The sequence below is a fragment of the Leptidea sinapis genome, chromosome 2 (genome assembly GCF_905404315.1).
Source record: "Leptidea sinapis chromosome 2, ilLepSina1.1, whole genome shotgun sequence".
Lineage (NCBI taxonomy): Eukaryota > Metazoa > Arthropoda > Insecta > Lepidoptera > Pieridae > Leptidea > Leptidea sinapis.
In genome coordinates, this window is record NC_066266.1 from 18383484 (window position 1) to 18395786 (window position 12303).

At 37.7% G+C, this 12303-nt stretch overlaps 1 protein-coding gene across 1 annotated transcript; it reads right to left on the reverse strand.

The window, feature by feature from the left end:
- Nucleotides 1-1557: 1557 nt before the first annotated feature.
- Nucleotides 1558-3124, reverse strand: LOC126973306 (GATA zinc finger domain-containing protein 7-like). Its single transcript, XM_050820514.1, is given in 2 exon segments — nucleotides 1558-2570; nucleotides 3110-3124. Coding segments are annotated over 2 exon segments (969 nt in total). The 3' UTR covers nucleotides 1558-1616.
- Nucleotides 3125-12303: the final 9179 nt, after the last annotated feature.

Genomic DNA, 12303 nt, shown 5'->3' on the forward strand with positions numbered 1-12303 from the left:
TCGAGGCAGTGGATTCTGGGTAGTTTTATCTGTGGTTGTATTTCTGTTGACTGTTATGGTGCAAATCTGCATCCGTGAAAATGTTGGGCAAACTGCGGTTTTCGAAAACGCAGAAGCTGCATTTTCCATCAAAAATAAAAAGAATATTAAAAGTAATGGAAAATAAAATGTAGGTACACAATACTTTTGTGTAAGTCGAGCAGGGTGAAACCGGATAGCCGAAATCACCCCGTCCGCTTGTACCCCACAGTTATCATGTTTGAAATTTTAATAACTATGACTTTATGTTTTTGCTTACACCAATAATAGTTACGGTTTTTAAAGCCTATTGAGCATAAGTTCTTTAAAAAAATTGCTGCATAATATAGTACATGGCTGAACAGAATGATGATTCGTAAAAAAATGGAAAAAATAGATTAATTACCTTTATTTTAAATTTTAATTCATAGACGCACGCGCTGCAGTTTTACCATCGCCGCCATTTGCAACCGCACTGAGTAAGTGATCGCGAATATTGTTCCACAAGCCAAGATGTGACAGCTTTACGCGGAGTAGTAAAATACCAACTGTCCGGATTTACCCGCTATCCGGTTTCCCCCCACATTCCCCTACACGATTTAGACCCATTAAATAATATATTAATATGAATAATAATCGTGAAAGTTTAAAGAAATTAAAACTTTGTACTAACAGTATTAAGCGATTCCCTAGGTTTGTCGCGATCTAGTAAAAAAGAAAATGCTTCATATGCAAACCACGAACTTTGATATATCTGCGTTGCACCTGAAAAAATATAAATTCGTAAATTATTTTGTTATAAGTACCTACTTAAATAAATAAATAAATAAAATAACAAGTGGTCTTGATTTTTACCTTTTCCCGTTTATTTATAATGTATCAAAGGAGACTACTCAGCGAGATGTTCCTAATTACATTTATGAGAAAATTAATGTGATAATAAGGCTGCCAGTCCACCAGAGCGGAGCGAGGCAGCGGAGCCGAGAAACGGACTAATGCGGAGTGGAGTTGCGTACTGTGACTGTCCACCGGAGCGGAGCGAGGCTGCGGAGCGGAGTGAGGAAGTAATGCGGAGCGGAGTTGCTGTGTTTTTCAATATGCGGAGCTAGGCAGCAAGTACGCGACGAGTGATTTCGAGCTCCCGGCGTGGGGCGATTGGTTTAATTCTACGCGAAATGTCAGTGATAGCAGACATGCCATCGAAAAAGTTGATACATTATTACCTTACATTGCTTGAGGAAGAAGAGTTGGAGTCAGAAGAAGCCGAAATACTTACCATATACCATTTGAACAATTCTATGAGGAAACATAGATTTTGGTTAAGAAATCATATCAAACATCGTTCAGAACACAGTGAATATTTTACTTTTTTCCAAACAGCTGATGAAGAAACTTTCGAAAATTCTTATAGAGTTTCAAGATGTACTTTTTATGAACTTCACTCCCTGATTGAACCATATATTCGGAAACAAGACACAAATTACAGAAATTCAATTAGTAGCCGTGAAAGATTAGCGGTGTGTTTAAAGTAAGTACACATTTTAAATCAAAGTAACTTTTATTTTTGCATACAGTTATAGAAGCCATGTTATATTAATTTAAAAATCGTAATCTGTCTCAAAATTGACCGCATTTTCATTGGGTTCTGTTGGCTCTGCTGCAGATGTTTCAATATCCTGGGTTGTTGGAATTTGTAAAGCGCTAGGATTAATGATACTAGTGTTAATATTATCTGAAGCACTAGGAATATTGACACTAGTGTTGGTATTATCTGAAGCACTAGGAATATTAAGACTAGTGTTGATATTATCTGAAGCACTAGGAATATTGATACTAGTGTTGATATTATCTGAAGCACTAGGAATATTGATACTAGTGTTGATATTATCTGAAGCACTAGGAGTATCGATACTAGTGTTGATGTTATCTGATGTAGGTGTTGAGCCTGTAGAATAACCATAATTATTCGGAGAATACCAACTATGTTGAAGATTACTTTCTTCAGCTGACATTACCGCATTAAAGCAGGTTTTTTTAATTTGAAGTTGAAAATAATACGGCAGCTTTTTTGTCGATGCAGCCAAATTTAAAAAAAATAAGTCTATTTCATCGTATTTATCACTGGCTGACATCATGTTTTTAAGTTCTATCCGTTCTCGTTCCAACACTTCGCGGCGTTCTTGATTTTTTTTTAAATAATCTAGAATTTCATCGTTCTTTCTTTTTTTGGATGTTGATGGAAGAGATTCCGAAGCTGTTGGATTCTTAGGATCATCGGCAGAAGGAAGATTATTTGAATTTGATGGCAAAAAATTGCATGATTCCCGTGAACTCTCTTCAATGGTATTTGGCGGATTTGAAGTTTCGCTTACTGAGTGGTCCAGGGGCGTAAAATTTGTTGACCGGTCTCTGTTACTCATGTAAGGCAATAAAAATGACATGGCTTTTTGATATTTCCATTCTTTTCGTTGTTTTCTAGCCTGTCCACTCCTTGTTGCATTTTGTCTTTTTAAGGCATCCCGATGGTTATCTCTCAGTTATTTCCATCGCGACTTGGCAGTTGTAACTGAAACAATCAACAAACACAAAAATGTATTACATGGTCTATTTATGACAAAAATATTACATCACTTACGCGAAGTACAATTAAATACGTTTTTTTTTAGGTATTTAGCAACCGGCCAGTCATTTACAACGATGGGAGAGAATTTTAGAATTGGATTGAAAAGTGTATCAAGAATTGTTGAGGAGGTTTGTGATGCTTTATGGAATATATTGCAACCTCTTGTCATGTCACAACCAACAGAAAACGACTGGAAAGAAATCGCAAAAGATTTTGATGAACTATGGCAATTTAAAAATTGTATAGGTGCTCTTGATGGCAAGCACGTATATATCAAGGCTCCCTCGAAAACCGGGTCCTCGTTTTTCAACTACAAAAAGAGATTTTCTGTAGTATTGATGTGTTTAGCTGATGCCAAAAGGAAAATCATAATGGCTGATGTGGGATCTATGGGAAGATTTTCTGATGCAGGAATTTTTGATAACAGCATTTTCGGAAAGAGTCTAAAAGAAAAGAGATTGAATTTACCTCAGCCGGTACCATTTTATCAAGGTGGAGCAAAAATGCCGTTCGTATTTATAGGAGACGAAGCTTTTCCATTAATGGAAAATTTTATGAGGCCTTACCCACGTGATGGACTTAACGCAGAAAAAAAAATTTTTAATTACCGATTATCAAGAGCACGTCGTATTGTTGAGGCAACTTTCGGTGTATTGACGAGAAAGTGGTACGTGTATCATAAAGATTTTGAATGCAAAATAGAAACAGTTGACAAGGTAATAAAAGCAACATGTGTTTTGCACAATTATTTAATTCAAAGACAACCTAATTATATAAACAATATTGAAAATAACATGGAGCAATCATTATTATCAGTTGGTGATATTATAGAAACACAACATTCTAGTAACGATGGTTATCAAGTTCGTGAAATGTATTGTTCATACTTTAATAATCAGGGGAAGGTACCATGGCAAGATACTCGAATTTTGAAAAGAATCTATAATAGTCAGTGATGTGAGACAGATATAGATAATTTGGCCAGCTGCGGACATTATTTAACTATTTAGGCTATTACATTATATAGGCTATTTTGTTAAATAAAAAAAAAGATATCAATATGTACCTACTAGAAGGTATTATAGAATAGATACATATTATTTACCATCCGATATGTTTGTTTCAATGATAATTTGGTCCCACGCAGCATCTTTTGTTTCGTTGCATTTGTAAAATTCTGAAGATGTGTTCCAAATGCACGGAAACTTTTTCACACTTTCAATAAGTTTTTCATCCATTATCTTCGGTCACATACGCACTGGTCGGAATACGGCGGCACACTGCCGGCGCAAAGTGCGCCCGCGCCCGCACTCGCTTCCCCGCTCCGCATCCCCGCACGTTTCCCCGCTCCGTTTCCCCGCTCCGCATCCCCGCACGTTTCCCCGCTCCGTTTCCCCGCTCCGCATACCGGTTTTATATGAAATTTTAAACTAGCTCGCAAGTCCCTGTCCACTTAAGAGGAGCGGAGATTTTGTGCAATCCTATTGGTTAATATTTCTCCGTTTCTCGGCTCCGCTGCCTCGCTCCGCTCTGGTGGACTGGCAGCCTAACGCCGGAAATGGTTAAAATTAAAAAGTACTGTTGCCTTTTTAAAATAAACTAAACCTTTCTCTGATAGGCAATGTTTAAGCCCTGACAAGACATTCTTTTCCGTGCCAGATTTTGGGAATATACGAGGGGCGGTCAAAAAGTTCGCGGAATGGCGGGGTTGGCGGGGGTGAGGTCGCTCCTCCAGGTAGCCGCTACTTGAGTAACTCATAATTACTATATATGCCAATTTCTAGCCTAATTGGGTCATTAGCTTTCGAGTTACAAACGAGTGAACAAGTAAATCGGGAACAAACTAGCCACTATGGAGAAAATTGAACATCGCGCCGTCGTAAAGTTCCTCACCAAACAAGGAAAAACGCCTCAAACTATTTTGCAAGAGATGTTAGCTGTTTACGGAGACTCTGCTCCTGGTAAAACCATGATTTACAAATGGCACGGCCTTTTCAAGCAAGGAAGGGAGTCAATTGAAGATGATCCTCGACCTGGACGGCCCATTGAGGCCACTACGCCGGAAATCATTGAAAAAGTTGAAAAACTTGTATTGGAAGACGGAAGGTTGAAGAAGAAACAACTTGCAGCATCAGTTGGAGTATCAGAAACCACAATTTTAAATATTCTTCATCAACATCTTGGCATGAGTAAAGTGTGTTCAAGGTGGGTCCCGAGAATGCTCACGCCGCTGCAAAAACGTGAGCGCGTCAACTGTTCCCGCGAGTATTTGGACCGCTGTGGAGAAGTTAGGGAAGAAATTATGGCCCGAATTGTAACCGGTGATGAAACTTGGGTTCACCACTATGAGCCTGAGTCAAAGCAGGAGTCGATGCAGTGGCACAAAAAAGGCACACCACCCCCAAAAAAATTTAAAGTGTCGCAATCGGCCGGAAAGATCATGGCGACTATTTTTTGGGATACTGAAGGTATTCTTTTGATCGATTATAAAGAACGTGGTGTTTCTATAACGGGAGAGTACTACGCTTCCCTATTGGACCGATTAAAAGAAGCTATTAAAGAAAAAAGAAGAGGAAAACTGACAAAAGGTGTACTCCTTTTGCACGACAACGCGCCCGTTCACACGAGTCATGTTGCGACGGCTGCCATTCATCGATGCGGTTTTGAACAACTACGCCATCCACCCTACAGTCCAGACCTGGCCCCTAGCGATTTTTATTTATTCCCAAAGATGAAGAAAGAGCTGCGTGGAAAAAAATTTAGAGACGATGATGAAGTCAAGTCGGCGATTTCGGCGTATTTTGACGCCCAAGACAAAACCTATTTTTTCGACGGTATTAATAAGTTATATGCCAGATCCCAAAAATGTATTCGTGTTAAGGGGGAATATATTGAAAAGGAAAAATAACATAATGTATCATTTCATCTTTTTTCCCAGTCATTCCGCGAACTTTTTGACCTCCCCTCGTACATCCTGGTACATGTGGGGGGTTCTCTTTGCTTTAGACCATCTCTTCTTCTATTGACTCAGAGAACGGGTTTGTAGGATTCATAATTCGCAGCAAGTAGGTTCGTTCCTCATTGGTTGAAACATGTCTCTCTTTTAATGGATATTCTGTTGCTTCCAGAGACAAAAACATCATTCCACTGTATTTCATCGGTACAGAAATGACATCTGTTGTACTTCTTGTGGTGATCTGGGGCTTAGTAACGGTGTGAATAAATATGGAGTATAGGGATAACCACTGTCTCCCACTATTTTCCAGAGAATACACCAACCACAAATCTTTGTTTTAACGATTACAAGAATTATTATAAGAATTCAGAAAAGATCGTCTCAAAACGCACAGAATATAGCAATTATTCTGATTATTTTTTAGGAGAAGCTCGTCTTGGCCGTCACGTATGGTAAACGTGCATATATTCGTGTACCTAGTAGTTTAATAAAAATATTGAAAAATATATTATTTACTTACCATATTACTTTTCGAGTCCCTGCACTGCACATTTATAGCATTTAAAGCCTCCTCCCATAATTTAAACCACTTAATTTGACAAATGAATTTGAGTATGATGAATGAGGAATGAAGGTCATCCGTTCCAGCTCCCGATTTTGTGTTCTGTCTTATTTCTTAACCTCTTGCGAATATGTAGACCTCAACTTTCTTATATCTTAGTATACTCGTATGCTTCTTTACTTCCGAACCCAGGAATATTCAAGGCTTCGCTCGTTTGTAGTTGTGCTGCTTCTCGGGCTCCTTTAATTTTATATATATATATATATATATATATATATATATATATATATATATATACATAATTAATTTATTTATTTATTAGGAACCCAACGTGCATCTTAATGTACGGACACATTTAAAAATTCTTTTATAATGTTGTACACTCCACTTACAGGCTAACTCGACATGCTTAATAGGTATAATATACATTCTTTGTTAAACTAAAACTTTTTACTTTGTGTTACTAAAAGATAAAGACAATTTTGAAAAATATAACAAAAATAAAGCCACAAGCCAAAGGCTGATAAAAAATAGTTATTGTTCTTACCTAATAAACAAGAAAAACAAAAGAAAAAAGCAATAACTACGAACAATGACTAACAATCTTGCAATTTTTGACTTCTTTTGTGAAACATGGGGCAGATTGCTGAAAAATATCTATGCCAGCTATTTTAACCAAATTGTTGTAGATGTGACAACTATTCTACACAAGGGGACGGAATGCCTAGATTCGATCTAGCTAATCTAGGCCTGAACGTTAGTTTGTTCATAATATGTGACCTAGCATTTCGCTTTGGTATCGCCAATCGAACCCTACTCAACAGATTTGGACAATCGACCCCTCAATCTATAATATTTTTCAGGAAAAAGACATCAATAAAGTCCCTGCGATCACACAGTTACGACGCTTTGTAAAATTTTAGAAGATCGGTGTAGTTTTTTAAGTATTTTATCCTTGTATGCTAGCTGCCGTAAAAACTTTTTCTGGACAATCTTTACCCTATTGTTATGTCGTTTAGGACAAAATGACATACTAAATTAGGAACCAAAATCAGTCGATTACATGCAGAGTTCACACGTGTAACGCTTTGTCTTTTTCGGACCATCTGCACATGATGCATGAGCCCATCTTTTACAGTTGAAGCACCGGAGCCAGACTTCTTTTGGCTTGAATCTGGAGAAGAGGTCATTACAATAAATACACGGACAATCTTCGTCATCGTCCATGGTTACTGTGTAAGCATCTAAAGAAGAAAAATCATTTTCGCTATCAGAACTAAAGTCTAAAACTTATGTAACCTTTCTTGTCTTTTTCTTTGGAGGAGGTAGAGGAGTGAATTTTGCTTTTGTTTCTTCTATATTCGGCGTTGAAGTTAGTACCAATACTGATGGTTTCTTGAATGGTTTTCTTTTGCCTTGTCCAGTCACATATATTCCTTTAGGTACTGGAGATAGCACGCTAACAGGAACGTGGATATTCACGTCGTGAGGTGGCAAGCACACCATAATAATTCCATGTTCTTTTGCGAACGTTAAGCTTTCAATGCCTTTATGGCTGATATGACCATCAACTACCAAAAGGACTTTGTCATCAATGCTCGCTATGACATGCCTTCCAATCGCACTAACCATTTATGAAATAATTGTATTTCACTGTATGTCAGGTTGTCATCCAACCTGATTCTTGCACAATGCCCAAGCTACTAGCTTTGTCTATTAACTCTTGTTTCATGATTTTTCTGGGATAAATTAAACACGGTGGGACAAAATGGCCATTTGCACTCATGCAACAAACATCTGTCACATGAGACCCCTTTTCAGCGCTAGTCAAAGCCCCAACCTGTTTACGCCCAGTAGCAGCAAATACCTTTTGTGGTCTCTGGACTGTTTGATAATGCCGACTCATCGACATTGTAGAGTCTATGAGGAGAAATTTTATTACTCTGAATAATCTCTTGGTAAGTATTGAAAAACAGTGGCACTTGTGGCTTGTTGAAGGATTGGGCTCTTGCAGCTGAAGTCGCTTCAGGTATCCTTAATGATATGTCCGGGTGTCTACGTTGCCTGCCATCGTTTTTTCGTTATTAAAATTATGAGGAATGTTTATTAACTTCAGCTAATTGGTAGGCCAATTCTAAAACTTCCTTCCTCGTGAATCCAAACAATCTCGTTTCTAGTAATTGAATATGCTCCACCAGTTCTCGTTCCATCTCATATGTGAAGACATTCTTGTACCTACCCTTACCTGCAACAATAGCTTACAACATTAATTACACTCTAATCATGCTAAGAAAACTCGAAAGTTTAAATACAAAGTAAGATGACACCCATACCTTTTTTAGTTGGAGCTGATACTTTATTTTGTTTTAGTGCATGTCTTCTAAGAGTCGATTGCGGGATGTTAAATGCTTTAGACGCGAAAAACCAGCCCATTTCATCATTATTTATAGCCTGAATAGCCCTTTCCATGGAGATTGTATCCCAACGCTGTCTGTCTGTTTTTCTAGTGTCGAGTCGTTCGAGGCATGAGCCTAGCAACTATTCTAGAAATAAAAAAGGTGTTATGTGGTATATGTGTATTATTTCCTAGTTATAAAAACAGGTGGGTCAAATGACATAGAATGCTATTTTACCCGAACAAGGTGTATGCCATTATGTCCAAGTCATAACCTCCAATTTTAGAAATCAACGAATAAAAATGTAACAAGAATTTTGAGATTTCAAAACATTCTGGAACTTATTTAGTAATATTACAATATTTTAACGCTAACTACAAACAAATAAAAGTAAAAAAATACTCACTTTTACGACTTGCAAAATCTAAAAAAATCAACTCGTGACTGCAAAAATCATAGAAACACGCTGCCACAGGTTACGACCTGTCACCAAGCGACCCTGAGACAGGCCATTGCGCGAACTAATATTTGTTTCATTTAAGAAATAAGTAGGTGTGCCATATTACCCGCCTATGCCATTTTGTACGCTTCTCCCCTATAGGCTGTTTGTAATTTCCCCTTATATCCACTGACTTTACTAAATTAAATATATTTAATGACCCTTATTTATTTTCAAATTCTTTAATAGAAATGATCAAATCTGCTATCCAAGTAAACACTAAACTCTCAGTGATATCGCACACTAAAAGAATATTAAAGCCATGGATAACGCCTGGAGTTCTGCGTTGCATCAAACTTCGAAACAATATGCAAATTAAACTGAGATTAAACCCACAGAGTCTTATTCTAAAACTAGCTGACCCGGCAAACGTTGTTTTGCCATATAAAGTATAGCGGCCCGTCCCGGCTTCGCACGGGCATTAAACATTACATTTATATTTGTTAATTTTAACACATTCATAATAATAATAATAATATGACACATATTCATCCCTTTTTGCGTCGAGCTCCTAAAAAAGAGAAAATAAAAAAAAAATAAGAATAATTAAATTCAGATATTATTTAATGATTTTTTTGTATTTATGTGTTTTTTTTTGTATATTTTTGGGTTTTTTTTTTTCTTTTTTTTGATATATTTTTTTAATTTTTTGTTTTTTTTTTTTCAATTATTGAGGTCATAACCCTAAAAGAAAATACATTTATTTTGTTAGAGCTTCTCTGTAAACAATATTTGATGTTGTTTTATTTTGTGGCAGCAAAATAAATTGATTTTCAGGGGCTCCGACTCGCGATAGACCAACATACAGTTGACCATGAGTAAAACATTTCTTTCGCAGATCGATCCCTACTAATTCGAAGGTTTGGCCTTGGGACTTGGTAATTGTTAATGCGAAAGATGTTTTTACCGGAAATTGAAGCCGTTTAAATGGGATTGGCAGATCAGTTGGGATCATCGGTATCCTCGGTATATGAGCTAGTTGACCACCTGCTGGGCCAGTGATAATAGTTGCTACTATTAAATTGTCCTTTAACTCCTTAATAAGCAGCCTCGTCCCATTACACATGCTCGGAGGGTTTAAATTTCTTAAAAGCATGATTGGGATTCCGATTTTTAACGTCAATTCATGGGGTGGCAGTCCAGAAGGGTTCAACGAATTTAAAAATTCCTGTGGATAATGGACTGCATCTTCAATATTCGTTACAGTGTCGATCGATTTGTATGTTTTTGTTTGGCCGGGGACTTTTTGAACAATCAGATTGTTTATTTCATTGACAGTATCATTCTTAGGTGATACTATAGCCCGAGAACACAGCCAATGGATTTCTCTTTCGTGCAAATTCTCGATATCAGGGTATACAGAATCTATTAAATTTTCCAAATTATGGAGTATTTGTCCTAGAGACTCATCCAGAAGAATGTCACAATGACCGCTTAAATTTGGAGTTGGAAAAATTCCTTCCCCAAGTTTTAGCAGTTGCTGTGGGAAATCGCTATCAGTGATTCCATGAAGATGAGCTCTCATATTTGTCCTTAATTTTAATGTTTCAATCGTAGTCCATAAGGGAGACGATTTCAAGCATGCCTTGATGATATCTGCTCGCGTGCCTCTGTTAATAACGGGGAGAGTCTGTCGAAAATCTCCAGCAAATACAAAAGTAATCCCGCCCATGACTGCAGAGGAGTTCCTTAGATCCTGTAAGGTTCTGTTCACGGCCTTTATATGTGCTCTATGGCTCATCGTGCATTCGTCCCACATAATCAATGAGGCGTCTTGTAGTAATTTACCAATAGGTCCATTTTTGCGGATGGAACATGTAGATTGTTGTTCAAGATTGACGGATAGTGGAAGTTTAAAAGTAGAATGAGCAGTTTTGCCATCCTTCAAGAGAGTTGCAGCAATTCCTGAGGAAGCAACTGCTATTGCTATCTTCCCTGATTGTCTTATCTTAGCAAGTATCAAATTTGCAAGAAACGTCTTTCCCGTTCCACCAGGTGCATCCAAAAAGAAAACTTTTCTTTTGTCATGAATGACGCTATCGACTATAGTTTCAAAAGCATGTCTTTGATCTGGGACTAACTTTGGCAGGTTTTCATTGACAAAAGCGGTCAAATTATTTGTATCATAGCGATGAGTCATAGTCTCTGCTGCATTGCTTTCTGTACGAACTGATGATGGTAATCCGAAATCACTTAGGCTTTTGTCATTTAATTGCAACAGTTTATTTTCTATTTGTATCAAACCTTCGTTATAAATGTCCTCATTGTATGGTAAGGTGATGTCTTGATTTTGCTGTCTGATTCTGTGTCTAATATCTTCACATAAATCGTCTTTGAAAATGTTCCATAATTTTAATGGTTCCGATGGCTGACAAAATAAAAGTATGACCACAAACAATTCTCTCAATTGTAATGGACATTGAGAAAGCCAAGCTTCTCTGAGAGTATTTTCCCAATGGTCATCGTTTTCTAGCAAACCTCTAGCACGGCAAGCAGCTTGATACGTTTCTTTCAGAACTCCGTCAACGGTTTTCAAGTACTGGAATGAAGTTGGACCGCGTACGTGGTGCAGCAACATCCTAAGATAGAAACACTCGGATTGAGAAGGATGGACACCGTAGACTCTACCTAAAGCGGAATCTTTTTTTATGCCTGGATAGCCAACTACATTCTCACCACGCTTCCTTCTGGTGAACTTATTATTGGCCCATGTGTAGTATTGCGGGACTTCGTGGTAAAGAAGTGTTTTTGCGAATTCATCTTCATTACAGAGCTCAAAAAAAGCCAGCAATGTTGTTTTACGTGGATTTTGGGCCACTTGTACAGCCGTTTCTGTGGTAAAATACACCCTTTGGCCATTTTCTAAGTGGACAGCTAACTGCAAAACTGTAGGATGCCGCTCATGGATCGGGAATTCGAATATTCGCCAAGCAGCTTCGGAAGTACTTATGTAACGGCCATTTACGTAGTTTTCCACTTCATCATTTGGGTTTCTGACGCCAAATGTAGCTTGGTCCGATCCTTTATTTATGTATTTACAAATGTATTTGATGGCTTGAACTGAGTGACAGTACTCTACATTTATGTGAGCATTAAACGTCCTGCACAAAAGTGGAGAATATAGGACAATCCAACTATTATCTATAGTGAAATTTCTGCCTCTGATATTTAGCGAAGCGCTCAGTCCTCCATTTGCGGCATCACGACGACGATAAACTGGATATCCGTCCTCTCCAGTCTGAGTTTCGT